Below are 16,104 nucleotides of genomic sequence, written 5' to 3' on the forward strand. Positions count from 1 at the left end.
GTCTGGGGTCACGTGGACTAAATGGACTGAATGGATAAAGGCATCAAGGCCAGGGTCGTGGGTTTGATTCTGCTACAATGACATGTTCACTTCACCCAGAAAGACGCCTCTTCAGTCAGTCATACGTTTATGAGACGTCATTGGTCCCAGATTTCACTCTGTTTCAAGAGGAGATTCACTTGCATGCCTCTTCAGTCCCTCTTTCCCTCCTCTTCCTCACCCCCCCTCCCCTCTCTGCCTCCTACCCCCTCCCTTTCTGCCTCCCTCCCCTCCCTACCTCCTTCCCCTCCCTCTCTGCCTCCTTCCCTTCTCTCCCTACCTCCCTTTCTCTCTCCCTTCCAACCTCCCTACCTGCAGCTAGTGTTTATTATCAGGTGTGGGTGTGTGGGGTGGTATCCAGATGTTCCTGCTCTCATACCCGAAAATAAAAACACAACGACAGTTGGGCGTCTATTACCAGAATGCTAACAACATTAGCATAAGTAATATAGCATTTCAATGGAGGCTGCTAACTAAATATGCTAATGAGCAGAAACAAAAATAAACACATTGCAAAGACAGGCAATATAGCTCAACAAGTTTTACATAGACTATATATACAAAAGTATGTGGACACCCCTTCAAATTAGTTGGGTCGACTATTTCAGTCACACCCGTTTTGCTGACGGGTGTATAACATCGAGCACACAGCCATGCAATCTCCATAGACAAACATTGGCAGTAGAATGGGCCTTACTGAAGAGCTCAGTGACTTTTAACGTGGCACCGTCATAGGACGCCATCTTTCCAACAAGTCAGTTCATCAAATATCTGCCCTGCTGGAGCTGCTCCGGTCGACTAGAGGTGCTGTTATTGTGAAGTGGAAACATCTAGGAGCAACAACGGCTCAGCCGTGAAGTGGTAGGCCACATACGCTCACAGAACGGGGCTGACAAGTGCTGAACCGCGTAGCGAGTAAAAATTGTCTGCTCTCAGTTGCAATACTCATTACCGGGTACCGAACTGCCTCTGGAAGCAACGTCAGCACAAGAACTGTTTGTCGGGAGCGTCATAAAATGGGTCTCCGTGGCCGAGCAGCAGCACACAAGCCTAAGATCACCATGCACAATGCCAAGTGTCGGCCGGAGTGGTGTAAAGTTCGCCGCCATTTATAGGTGATATGGTGCTATTTGGGATACAAGCTATTGCAGCCTTCTATTCTCCATACAGTATGGCTGGATGGTAAGTGGCTATACGTCACACTGCTGAACCAACTAATGGCAGTCTGTTTACAGTCTGTGTACATGGTACGTCCCAATTGGGCCCCTATCCCCTATATAGTGCGCTACTTCTGACCTGAGTCCTATTAGGCCCTGGTCAAAAGTAGTGCACTATATAGGGAATAGGGCGCCATATGGGACTCCCTCACAGTCATTGGGTCAATATATTGTCCCATTCTGAGAGTCCACATGGATCCTCTTTAGGTGTTAATGATCCATGGATTAACAGCCATTTCCCTGATGGATCAATCCTTTCACTAACTAATAGATGGTACGGAGGGGACAGGGAGGAAAGAGGGTACGGGGGGGACAGGGAGGAAAGAGGGTACGGGGGGAAAGAGAGTACGGGGGGACAGGGAGGAAAGAGGGTACGGGGGGGACAGGGAGGAAAGAGGGTACGGGGGGAAAGAGAGTACGGGGGGACAGGGAGGAAAGAGGGTACGGGGGGACAGGGAAAGGGTAACAGGGAGGAAGGGGTACGGGGGGACAGGGAGGAAAGAGGGTACGGGGGGGACAGGGAGGAAAGAGGGTACGGGGGGGACAGGGAGGAAAGAGGGTACGGGGGGGACAGGGAGGAAAGAGGGGAAAGGGGGGACAGGGAGGAAAGAGGGTACGGGGGACAGGGAGGAAAGAGGGTACGGGGGGGACAGGGAGGAAAGAGGGTACGGGGGGGACAGGGAGGACAGGAACGATTGCTGCGTCCCCTTTTTTTCCCTTGGTTGTGGTTGCTTGGTAACGGGCAGTCCCAGTGCCATTGGCACCTTGACCCGGAGTAAACAGGTTGGCAGTAATCTGGTCATTAACCTCCTGCTGCTGTTTAAACACGGCTGCCGACCCAGGAAGTCTGACTGAAGTCGTTCAGATGAACTTCTGGAAAACATCAGGACCATAACGATGTCTTCCTGTATGAAAAACGAATACTAAAACAACAGCTATACTAAATTATACTAAGAAGAGAAAAACATTGGGATTTTTTTTTTAGGCCTAATCTTTAATGTGTCAAATTCTCTGTTCCCAATCCCAAGCCACACACACACATACCGCCCTCGACACCATGGCAACTACTGTTTCCGCTCAGCTGAAAGGTCAGCGTTGATCTGGGTGGATTCAGGGACATGCATATTGCATGGGCCCCCTGTGTGTGTGTGTGTGTGTGTGTGTGTGTGTGTGTGTGTGTGTGTGTGTGTGTGTGTGTTCTAAATGAAACCAGGCGGGGGAACCAGTATTTGGAGCGTGGCCAGAGGCTTGTTCTCGTATGTGTTCAGGGTTGAAAAGACACAGAGCCTAAAGGGCAGGTTTACTCTGAGTAATCTAGAAACGTCTCCTACATTTCAACAACCAGGGCAGAAGAAACACTCCTTTCATCATTCACGGTACAATCTAATTACATTTTGAATTACAATAGTTTCTATAACCATTCAAGCAACTCCATGCACTTGAAACATTTAAAAAAAATCAAAACACTGCTTTATGAAAAGGTGTAGATGGCTGAATGGGGGTAAAATAAATGGTTTCTAAGAAGAAGAAAAACTGTCCCTAGAAATGGAAGTAGTTTTCTTCGTCTCGTTGAGAAGCAATTCAAGGTTGGTTACAATCCATTTACCTCAGGCCCACTCTCATAAACATCCCCTAGTCTCCAAAAAGACTTTCCTCATCGGTAATAGTACTGAACATTTACCTCAGGCCCATTCTCATAAACATCCCCCAGTCTCCAAAAATACTTTCTCCATCGGTAAGAGTACTGAACATTTACCTCAGGCCCACTCTCATAAACATCCCCCATTCTCCAAAAAGACTTTCTCCATCGGTAAGAAAACAACCTCAGGCCCACTCTCATAAACATCCCCCAGTCTCCAAAAAGACTTTACCCCATCGGTAATGGTACTGAACATTTACCTCAGGCCCACTCTCATAAACATCCCCCAGTCTCCAAAAAGACTTTACCCCATCGGTAATAGTACTGAACATTTACCTCAGGCCCACTCTCATAAACATCCCCCAGTCTCCAAAAAGACTTTCTCCATCGGTAAGAGTACTGAACATTTACCTCAGGCCCACTCTCATAAACATCCCCCAGTCTCCAAAAAGACTTTACCCCATCGGTAATGGTACTGAACATTTACCTCAGGCCCACTCTCATAAACATCCCCCAGTCTCCAAAAAGACTTTCCCCATCGGGTAATGGTACTGAACATTTACCTCAGGCCCACTCTCATAAACATCCCCCAGTCTCCAAAAAGACTTTACCCCATCGGTAATAGTACTGAACATTTACCTCAGGCCCACTCTCATAAACATCATTTACGGGTAATAGTACTGAACATTTACCTCAGGCCCACTCTCATAAACAAGTCTCCAAAAAAGACATCCCATTTACCTCAGGCCCACTCTCATAAACATCCCCCAGTCTCCAAAAATACTTTCCCCATCGGTAATGGTACTGAACATGGATTATTGAAATGAGAACTTTACTTTAGTAAATACAAGCTTTGTTTTCCCTAATAACTCCATGGTAGTTATGTCAGCTGCTACCTGTTGTCCTGATGTAAACATGGTGTTATTGGCTTTCCAGAGGGAATCTGATGACACATGCGATGTCTCCAGCTGTAGATATGTGTTGTAGGTCCTCTGTTATTCTAGGAGTGGAAACAGGCTGCTACTTGCTTTGTATGGAGACAGTTTGACGAGAGAAAGAGATCAGACTGAAGCGTGAAACAACTCCTGGCTCTGTTTTACAGAAAGCACTGGCACACACCAGCCTTCTGTGGAGTTGGGTTGGGCTCTATTTGGGATTACACAGACAAACACTCCAGATTGATCCATTTCTCTCTGCACATAAATCCATGGTAGTACTGTATAGAGGTCGGCCGATTATGATTTTTCAACGCCGATACCCATTTATTTGATTTGTTTCTTTGTAATAATCCCAATTACAACAATACTGAATGAACACTTATTTTAACTTAATATAATACATCAATAAAATCAATTTAGCCACAAATAAATAATGAAACATGTTCAATTTGGTTTAAATAATGCAAAAACAAAGTGTTGGAGAAGAAAGTAAAAGTGCAATATGTGCCATGTAAGAAAGCTAACGTTTAAGTTCCTTGCTCAGAACATGAGAACATATGAAAGCTGGTAGTTCCTTTTAACACGAGTCTTCAATATTCCCAGGTAAGAAGTTTTAGGTTGTAGTTATTATTGGAATTATAGGACTATTTCCCTCTATACCATTTGTATTTCATTAACCTTTGACTATTGGATGTTCTTATAGGCACTTTAGTATTGCCAGTGTAACAGTATAGCTTCCGTCCCTCTCCTCGCCCCTACCTGGGCTCGAACCAGGAACACATCGACAACAGCCACCCTTGAAGCATCGTTACCCATCGCCCCACCAAAGCCGCGGCCCTTGCAGAGCTAGGGGAACAACTACTCCGTCTCAGAGCGAGTGATGTCACTGATTGAAACACTATTAGTGCGCACCCCGCTAACTAGTGTTATATAAATATATGTAAACATTATACATAGTTCATATATTATACAGCGCCAAGCCAAACCGCCTGACTCAAGTCATCTCACGTACCCCTGCTAAAACAGGAACTAGCTCACACAGCCAGCAATAAAACTACCCCCTAACACTATCCCCTCAGCTTTGTTGTCTTACGACCCCAGGAAACAAAGACATTCCATCGCATGAACACATACACCCAGCCATAGTAAACTGCCCCTCTAACTCACGAACCCCTGACACAAACATCTCCTAGTATAAACACACTTTCCCCCTGCTACTGGTCGGGTGCCCAGAACAGAAGACTGCTGTACACCAATGGGGGCTCCTGCTCTGGCAAGAGCAGGTCCGCCTCCAACCTTTTGGGACCAGTCAGAAGACCAACACGACAAGACTCTACCTACTTTATTCTATGTATAAAAATGAATGTAACCTTTGCATAAGCCCTCTTTTTCACCTGACTCCTTATCGAGTTATATGAACTAGATCCGTGCACGTAAAACTGCGGGACAAGATATCTTTGACTCATTAAAACTGCCTTTTGTTACAACTGAGATCCACTCTGTCCAGCGCCCGTGATTTGGTCTCGACTCTCCAGTATTTAAACACTAACACTAGCTAGCCATTTCACATCGGTTACACCAGCCTAATCTCGGGAGTTGATAGGCTTGAAGTCATAAACAGCTCAATGCTTGAAGCATTGCGAAGAGCTGCTGGCAAACGCACAAAAGTGCTGTTTGAATGAATGTTTACAAGCCTGCTGCTGACTACCACTGCTCAGTCAGACTGCTCTGTCAAATATCAAACCATAGACTTAATTATAACATAATGACACACAGAAATACGAGCCTTAGGTCATTGATTCTTTCAGTGAAATACGGAACCGTTCCGTATTTCATCTAACGGGTGGCATCCCGAAGTCTAAATATTGTTGTTACATTGTACAACCTTCAATGTTATGTCATAATTATGTACAATTATGGCAAATTAATTACGGTCTTTGTTAGGAAGAAAAGGTCTTCACACAGTTCGCAACGGGCCAGGCGGCCCAAACTGCTGCATATACCCTGACTCTGCTTGCACAGAACGCAAGAGACGTAACACAATTTCCCTAATTATAAGAAATTCATGTTAGCGGGCAATATTAACTGAATATGCTGGTTTAAAAATATATAATTGTGTACTCAAATCAAATGTATTTATATAGCCCTTTGTACATCAGCTGATATCTCAAAGTGCTGTACAGAAACCCAGCTTAAAACCCCAAACAGCAAGCAATGCAGGTGTTGAAGCACGGTGGCTAGGAAAAACTCCCTAGAAAGGCCAAAACCTAGGAAGAAACCTATAGAGGAACCAGGCTATGAGGGATGGCAGTCCTCTTCTGGCTGTGCCGGGTGGAGATTATAACAGAACATGGCCAAGATGTTCAAATGTTCATAAATGACCAGCATGGTCAAATAATAATAATCACAGTAGTTGTTGAGGGTGCAGCAAGTCAGCACCTCAGTTGGCTTTTCATAGCCGATCATTAAGCGTATCTCTACCACTCCTGCTGTCTCTAGAGAGTTGAAAACAGCAGGTCTGGGACAGGTAGCACGTCCGGTGAACAGGTCAGGATTCCATAGCCGCAGGCAGAACAGTTGAAACTGGAGCAGCAGCACGGCCAGGTGGACTGGGGACAGCAAGGAGTCATCATGCCAGGTAGTCCTGAGACGTGAAAGAAAGAGAGAATTAGAGAGAGCATACTTAAATTCACACAGGACACCGGATAAGATAGGAGAAGTACTCCAGATATAACAAACTGACCCTAGCCCCCAGACACAAACTACTGCAGCATAAATACTGGAGGCTGAGACAGGAGGGGTCAGGAGACACTGTGGCCCCATCCGATTATACCCCCGGACAGGGCCAAACAGGAAGGATATAACCCCACCCACTTTGCCAAAGCACAGCCCCCACACCCACTTTGCCAAAGCACAGCCCCCACACCACTAGAGGGATATCTTCAACCACCAACTTACCATCCTGAGACGAGGCCGAGTATAGCCCACAAAGATCTCCGCCACAGCACAACCTAAGGGGGGGCGCCAACCTAGACAGGAAGATCTCATCAGTGACTAAATCCACTCAAGTGACGCACCCATCCTAGGGACGGCATGAAAGAGCACCAGTAAGCCAGTGACTCAGCCCCTGTAACAGGGTTAGAGGCAGAGAATCCCAGTGGAAAGAGGGGAACCGGCCAGGCAGAGACAGCAAGGGCAGTTCGTTGCTCCAGAGCCTTTCCGTTCACCTTCCCACTCCTGGGCCAGACTACACTCAATCATATGACCCACTGAAGAGATGAGTCTTCAGTAGACTTAAAGGTTGAGACTGAGTTTGTATCTCTCACATGGGTATGCAGACTATTCCATAAAAATTGAGCTCTATAGGAGAAAGCCCTGCCTCCAGCCTGCGTCTTGTGACCGTAGTGTACGTGTAGGTATGTACAGCAGGACCAAATCAGAGAGATGGGTAGGAGCAAGCCCATGTAATGCTTTGTAGGTTAGCAGTAAAACCTTGAAATCAGCCCTTGCCTTGACAGGAAGCCATTGTAGGAAGGCTAGCACTGGAGTAATAGGATCACATTTTTTGGTTCTAGTCAGGATTCTAGCAGCCATATTTAGCACTAACTGAAGTTTATTTAGTGCTTTATCCGGGTAGCCGGAAAGTAGAGCATTGACCTAGAAGTAACAAAAGCATGGATACATTTTTCTGCATCATTTTTGGACAAAGTTTCTGATTTTTGTGTTTTTTAGGAGTCATAGGTCATAACCGCCCCCCCTATCAGCCATGAGCAGCAAACCCCAACCCCCTCTGATGAAGAAGCACAGCCAGACAGATCTGGTGAGCCGGCTGAAGACCAGGAAGATACTGGGCGTCGGAGGAGAGGACGATGACGGAGAGATACACAGGTCGAAGGTCAGTAGTATGCAGATTCTACAGGGCCTTCAGAAAGTATTCACACCCCATTTTCTGTCCCCACATTTTGTTGTTACAGCCTGGGGGGGGTCACTGGCCTACACACAATTCCCCAGAATGTAAAAGTATAATTATGTTTAAAATGTATGAATTAATAGAAAAATGAAAAAGCTGAAATGCCTAAATAACTTCAGCAGTAAAAATGTGTTTAACAAGTCACATAATAAGTTGCATGGACTCACTATGTAATAATAGTGTTTTTAACATGACTTCCTCATCTCTGTACCCCACACACACAGTTATCTGGTCTCTCAGTCAAGCATTTCAAACACTGTTTCAACCACAAAGACCAGGGAGGTTTTCCAATGCTTCGTAAAAAAAAAGCAGACATTGAATATCCCTTTGAGCATGGTGAAGTTATTAATTACACTTTAGATGGTGTATCAATACACCCAATTCACTACAAAGATACAGGCGTCCTTCTTAACTCAGTTGCCGGAGAGGAAAGAAACTGCTCAGGTATTTCAACATGAAGCCAATGGTGACTTTAAAACAGTTAGAGTTCAATGGCTGTGATAGGAGAAAACTGAGGATGGATCAACAACATTGTAGTTACTCCACAATACTAACCTAAATGAGTGAAAAGAAGGAAGCCTGTACATAATAAAAATATTCCAAAACATGCATCCTGTTTGCAACAATGCACTAAAGTAATACTGCAAAAAAGTGTGGCAAAGAAATGAACCTTTCGTTCTGAATAAAAAGTGTTATGTTTGGGGCAAATCCAATATAACACATTACTGAGTACCACTCTCCATATTTTCAAGCATAGTGGTGGCTGTATCATGTTATGGGCATGCTTTTTGTTAAGGACTGGGGAGTTTTTCAGGATAAAAAAAGAGTTTCTTACCAAGAAGACAGTGAATGTTTCCTGAGTAAACCAAGTTTTACAGTTTTCACTTAAATCTACTTGAAAATCTACAATAAGATCTGAAAATGGTTGTCTAGCGATGATCAACAACCAGTTTGACAGAGCTTGAAGAATAAAATAAAAAGAATGATGGGCAAATGTTGCACAACCCAGGAGACTAAAAGGCTCACAGCTTTAATCGCTGCCAAAGGTGTTTCTAAAATAAATGTGCAAAAGATGTATAAAAACGTGTTCACTTTGTTATTACTGGGTCTTCTGTGTGTAGATTAGTATAACAAAAATGTTTTTTTAAGTATTATATTTTGAATTCAGGCTGTAACAAAAAATATGAAATAAGTCAAGGGGTGTGAATACATTCTGAAGGCCCTTATTTTCTTCAAAAACAAAACGTGTTTTGTCGTCTCATATACAAAAGTTGTTTTGTTTTATACCCGATAGGTGCAGTGAAATGTTGTTTCACGGGGTCAGCCATGGTAGCACGGCACCCTTGGCGCAAATAAGGGTTAAGTGCCTTGCTCAAGGACACGTCGACAGATTTTTTTTCACTTTGTCAGCTTGGGTATTCAAACCAGCGACTTTTCAGTTACTGGCGCAAACGCACTAACCGCTAGGCTACCTGCCTCCTTACATGCTGACCAAACCGCACGTGCCTGTGCGTCCGCAAGTTGATTTTGTTCATCCAGAAGAACCAGAAGCGATCAGGACACGCAGGTTGAAATATCAAAACAAACTCTGAACCAATTGTTAATTTGGGGACAGGTCAAAAAAGCAGTAAACATTTTTGCAATTTAGCTAACTTTTTAGCTTGCCGTTGCTAGCTAATTTGTCCTGGGATATAAATATCGGGTTGTTATTTTACCTGAAATGCACAAGGTCCTCTACTCCGACAATTAATCTACAGATAAAACGGTCAACTGAATTAGTTTCTAGTCATCTCTCCTCCTTCAGCTTCTTTTTCTGCTTTGGACTTTATATGGCGGTTGGCAACCAACTTTACGTTGCATTACTACAACCGACCCGGAGTGTGAACCTCAGTTCATCTTTCAATCACCCACCTGGATATATGCTCCTAAAAACCAATGAGGAGATTGGAGAGGCCAGACTTGCAGCGCGTTAAGCGTCACAAATAGAACCTATTACTATTTTAGTGCCAGACGCTCGCGAGCAGTGTGGGTGCAATGATTTGAGTAACGTGTACATTTATTTTGCGACGCGAGCGGTGTGGTCTGCATGTTAGCAGACATGGACACTTGGTATGGAATTCAACCCAGGGGCCTTGCTTGTAGAGACAGCCTTTGAAAGTGAATTTGATAGCATGGACACATGTTCATAGTGTCAACAGCAGACGCAGCAGATGGCTCTCTGTGGACAGAGATGGCCTTTGATCAGGCATCAAACACCTGACTCCATGTCACCTCACCTCTATCGCTGCACGTACATACACTCTCTCTGTGTTTCTCTCCATCTCTCTCTCTCGCTCTCTGTGTTTCTCTCTCTGTTTCTCTCTCTCTGTTTATCTCCATCTCTCTCTCTCTCCATCTCTCTCTGTGTTTCTCTCTTTCTCTCCATCTCTCTCTGTGTTTCTCGCTCCCTCTCCCTGTCTCTCGCTCCTATGGATTATGTTGTTGACAGTACAAACATATCTTCCTACCATGTGATGATGAAAGCTTCCCAGGGCCGAAGACACAACAGGTATTAAATAAATAAATGAAATGCTGAACACAGTTTTGGGAGGAATATTCATGCTCTGTCAGCATGGTGTGATTTTTGGACTCGTTATATAATTATTATTGAAAGAAAAGCAAATTTGTTGTCCGTTAAAATAACATCAAATTGATCAGAAATACAGTGTAGACATTGTCAATGTTGTGAATGACTATTGTAGCTGGAAACGGCTGATTAAAAAATAAAATAATAATAAATTAATGGATAATATCTACAGAGGCCCATTATCAGCAACCGTCACTCCTGTGTTCCAATGGCACGTTGTGTTAGCTAATCCAAGTACAGAGGCCCATTATCAGCAACCGTCACTCCTGTGTTCCAATGGCACGTTGTGTTAGCTAATCCAAGTGGATCATTTTAAAAGGCTAATTGATCATTAGAAAACCCTTTTGCAATTATGTTAGCACAGCTGGAAACTGTTGTCCTGATATAAAGAAGTAATAAAACTGGCCTTTTTTTTTTTTTTAGATTAGTTGAGTATCTGGAGCATCAGCATTTGTGGGTTCGATTATAGGCTCAAAATGGCCAGAAACAACTTTCTTCTGAAAGTTTCTCTTCTTGTTCTGAGAAATGAAGACTATTCCATGTGAGAAATTGTCAAGGAACTGAAGATCTCGTACAACGCTGTGTACTACTCCCTTCACAGAACAGCGCAAACTGGCTCTAACCAGAATAGAAAGAGGAGTGGGAGGCCCCGGTGCACAACTGAGCAAGAGGACAAGTACATTAGAGTATCTAGTTTGAGAAACAGACGCCTCACAAGTCCTCAACTGGCAGCTTCATTAAATAGTACCCGCAAAACACCTGTCTCAATGTCAACAGTGAAGAGACGACTCTGGGATGCAGGCCTTCTAGGCAGAGTTCCTCTGTCCAGTCTCAACATCATCAGTGAAGAGACGACTCCGGGATGCTGGCCTTCTAGGTTGAGACTGGACAGAGGAACTCTGTCTAGAAGGCCATCATCCCGGAGTCGCCTCTTCACTGTTGACGTTGAGACTGGTGTTTTGCGGGTATTATTTAACAAAGCTTTTCAGTTGAGGCCTTTTACAAGTGGATTCAGCACCACGGACAGAGATCAGAATTCCTGCGATTTGACAGTTGGGTCAAACAGAGGAAGAACTAAACACAATAAGACGTCTGTTTAAATAACCTGATGTTCGCGAACAGGCTTCTGACAGGTCACTGACACCTTTCATGCAATGGGCGTCGCACAATGATGAGACGGGTCACTGACACCTTTCATGCAATGGGCGTCGCACAATGATGAGACGGGTCACTGACACCTTTCATGCAATGGGCGTCGCACAATGATGAGACGGGTCACTGACACCTTTCATGCAATGGGTGTCGCACAATGATGAGACGGGTCACTGACACCTTTCATGCAATGGGCGTCGCACAATGATGAGACGGGTCACTGACACTTTTCATGCAATGGGCGTCGCACAATGATGAGACGGGTCACTGACACTTTTCATGCAACGGGCGTTGCACAATGATGATTCCGAACCTCTTCCCAGATGCTGGACAAACATAATGTCCAATATATGAATGAAAAGGGGGGGGGGATGTCTGACTGTTTTTCTGCTAGCGATGTTTTAATAAAACATTTGTGAGGAACGTAAGGCAGTGGGCCTGCGACTGGCTAAACCAATGACGTAACACCCGGTTACCGCTAAGACCAGCTGTTAGTCATTCTTAAATATCTCTGACTGAAATATATATATATATCTATCTATTACCGCTAAGACCAGCTGTTAGTCATTCTTAAATATCTCTGACTGAAATATATATATATCTTTATATCTATCTTTACCGTCCCACCTAAGACCAGCTGTTAGTCATTCTTAAATATTTCCTGACTGAAATAAATATATGCATATATTATATATATATATCTATTACACGCTAAGACCAGCTGTTAGTCATTCTTAAATATCTCTAGTTGTTTCCCACTTGTCAGAATCCATCTGACTGAAATATATATATATCTTTAGGAGATATCTCATATTTGTACCTGTCCCACCTCAGCAGAAGCTGATATTAGACAGATGGATTTCCCAACCTGAGGTAAAGGCTGGAAAATGCAAGTCCCCAGATAGTTTTTTTTTTTTACACGATGAAATTCAGCAAACTAACGTGCGCTTGACCACATGCGCCTCCTTCGCTCCAGGGGAACATAGAACCCTGAGTGTTAAAGACCCAGGTAGCCAAGGCAACCATGTTGCCTGTCACAGTCAACTCTCTACTCTCAATCATACGGGCTGAAGATGTGACGTTGTTTTCCAGACAGTCTGTTTCACTTGTCAGAATCCATCAGTCCCCCAGATAGGCCTCTACAATACATTCAGTCACCCAGATAGGTCTACAGTACATTCAGTCACCCAGATAGGCCTACAATACATTCAGTCACCCAGATAGGCCTGCAATACATTCAGTCACCCAGATAGGCCTACAATACATTCAGTCACCCAGATAGGCCTACAATACATTCAGTCACCCAGATAGGCCTACAATACATTCAGTCACCCAGATAGGCCTACAATACATTCAGTCACCCAGATAGGCCTACAATACATTCAGTCACCCAGATAGGCCTACAATACATTCACCCAGATCACCCAGATAGGCCTACAATACATTCAGTCACCCAGATAGGCCTACAATACATTCAGTCACCCAGATAGGCCTACAATACATTCAGTCACCCAGATAGGCCCCAGATACAATACATTCAGTCACCCAGATAGGTCTACAGTACATTCAGTCACCCAGATAGGCCTGCAATACATTCAGTCACCCAGATAGGCCTACAGTACATTCAGTCACCCAGATAGGCCTGCAAATACATTCAGTCACCCAGATAGGCCTGCAGTACATTCAGTCACCCAGATAGGCCTGCAATACATTCAGTCACCCAGATAGGCCTACAATACATTCAGTCACCCAGATAGGCCTACAATACATTCAGTCACCCAGATAGGCCTACAATACATGCAGTCACCCAGATAGGCCTGCAATACATTCAGTCACCCAGATAGGTCTACAGTACATTCAGTCACCCAGATAGGCCTGCAATACATTCAGTCACCCAGATAGGCCTGCAGTACATTCAGTCACCCAGATAGGCCTGCAGTACATTCAGTCACCCAGATAGGCCTGCAGTACATTCTGTCACCCAGATAGGCCTACAATACATTGTCACCCAGATAGGCATACAATACATTCAGTCACCCAGATAGGCCTACAATACATTCAGTCACCCAGATAGGCCTACAATACATTCAGTCACCCAGATAGGCCTACAATACATTCAGTCACCCAGATAGGCCTACAATACATTCAGTCACCCAGATAGGCCTACAATACATTCAGTCACCCAGATAGGCCTACAATACATTCAGTCACCCAGATAGGCCTACAATACATTCAGTCACCCAGATAGGCCTACAATACATTCAGTCACCCAGATAGGCCTACAATACATTCAGTCACCCAGATAGGCCTACAATACATTCAGTCACCCAGATAGGCCTACAATACATTCAGTCACCCAGATAGGCCTACAATACATTCAGTCACCCAGATAGGCCTGCAATACATTCAGTCACCCAGATAGGTCTGCAATACATTCCGTCACCCAGATAGGCCTACAATACATTCCGTCACCCAGATAGGCATACAATACATTCAGTCACCCAGATAGGCCTACAATACATTCAGTCACCCAGATAGGCCTACAATACATTCAGTCACCCAGATAGGCCTACAATACATTCAGTCACCCAGATAGGCCTACAATACATTCAGTCACCCAGATAGGCCTACAATACATTCAGTCACCCAGATAGGCCTACAATACATTCAGTCACCCAGATAGGCCTACAATACATTCAGTCACCCAGATAGGCCTACAGATACATTCAGTCACCCAGATAGGCCTGCAATACATTCAGTCACCCAGATAGGTCCTACAGTACATTCAGTCACCCAGATAGGCCTGCAATACATTCAGTCACCCAGATAGGCCTGCAATACATTCAGTCACCCAGATAGGCCTGCAATACATTCAGTCACCCAGATAGGCCTGCAGTCACATTCAATGTCACCCAGATAGGCCTACAATACATTCAGTCACCCAGATAGGCCTACAATACATTCAGTCACCCAGATAGGCCTAATACATTCATCACATTCAGTCACCCAGATAGGCCTACAATACATTCAGTCACCCAGATAGGCCTACAATACATTCAGTCACCCAGATAGGCCTACAATACATTCAGTCACCCAGATAGGCCTACAATACATTCAGTCACCCAGATAGGCCTACACTACATTCAGTCACCCAGATAGGCCTGCAATACATTCAGTCACCCAGATAGGCCTGCAATACATTCAGTCACCCAGATAGGCCTGCAATACATTCAGTCACCCAGATAGGTCTGCAATACATTCCGTCACCCAGATAGGCCTACAATACATTGTCACCCAGATAGGCATACAATACATTCAGTCACCCAGATAGGCCTGCAATACATTCAGTCACCCAGATAGGCCTACAATACATTCAGTCACCCAGATAGGCCTACAATACATTGTCACCCAGATAGGCCTACAATACATTCAGTCACCCAGATAGGCCTACAATACATTGTCACCCAGATAGGCCTACAATACATTCAGTCACCCAGATAGGCCTGCAATACATTCAGTCACCCAGATAGGCCTGCAATACATTCAGTCACCCAGATAGGCCTACAAAACATTCAGTCACCCAGATAGGCCTGCAATACATTCAGTCACCCAGATAGGCCTGCAATACATTCAGTCACCCAGATAGGCCTACAATACATTCAGTCACCCAGATAGGCCTGCAATACATTCAGTCACCCAGATAGGCCTGCAATACATTCAGTCACCCAGATAGGCCTGGAATACATTCAGTCACCCAGATAGGCCTGCAATACATTCAGTCACCCAGATAGGCCTGCAATACATTCAGTCACCCAGATAGGTCTACAATACATTGTCACCCAGATAGGCCTGCAATACATTCAGTCACCCAGATAGGCCTGCAATACATTTAGTCACCCAGATAGGCCTGCAATACATTCAGTCACCCAGATAGGCCTACAATACATTCAGTCACCCAGATAGGCCTGCAATACATTCAGTCACCCAGATAGGCCTACAATACATTCAGTCACCCAGATAGGCCTACAATACATTCAGTCACCCAGATAGGCCTGCAATACATTCAGTCACCCAGATAGGCCTACAATACATTCAGTCACCCAGATAGGCCTACAATACATTCAGTCACCCAGATAGGCCTACAATACATTCAGTCACCCAGATAGGCCTACAATACATACAATACATTCAGTCACCCAGATAGGCCTACAATACATTCAGTCACCCAGATAGGCCTGCAATACATTCAGTCACCCAGATAGGCCTCTCACAGATACATTCAGTCACCCAGATAGGCCTGCAATACATTCAGTCACCCAGATAGGCCTGCAATACACATTCAGTCACCCAGATAGGCCTGCAATACATTCAGTCACCCAGATAGGCCTACAATACATTCAGTCACCCAGATAGGCCTGCAATACATTCAGTCACCCAGATAGGCCTGCAATACATTCAGTCACCCAGATAGGCCTGCAATACATTCAGTCACCCAGATAGGCCTACAATACATTCAGTCACCC

General features: G+C 44.6%; 1 protein-coding gene across 1 annotated transcript in view; it reads left to right on the top strand.

Annotated features, from left to right (window-relative positions):
• The window catches only part of LOC135568591 (tumor protein p53-inducible protein 11-like), a 51,628-nt gene that overhangs the window by 16,630 nt on the left and 18,894 nt on the right, over positions 1-16,104 (top strand). The window contains exon 2 of the mRNA XM_065015398.1: positions 7,566-7,728. Coding sequence (XP_064871470.1) covers positions 7,600-7,728 — 129 coding nt within the window. The 5' untranslated portion in view covers positions 7,566-7,599. The remainder of the gene's footprint in view (positions 1-7,565; positions 7,729-16,104) is intronic.

The sequence above is a fragment of the Oncorhynchus nerka genome, unplaced genomic scaffold (assembly GCF_034236695.1).
Source record: "Oncorhynchus nerka isolate Pitt River unplaced genomic scaffold, Oner_Uvic_2.0 unplaced_scaffold_1459, whole genome shotgun sequence".
Lineage (NCBI taxonomy): Eukaryota > Metazoa > Chordata > Actinopteri > Salmoniformes > Salmonidae > Oncorhynchus > Oncorhynchus nerka.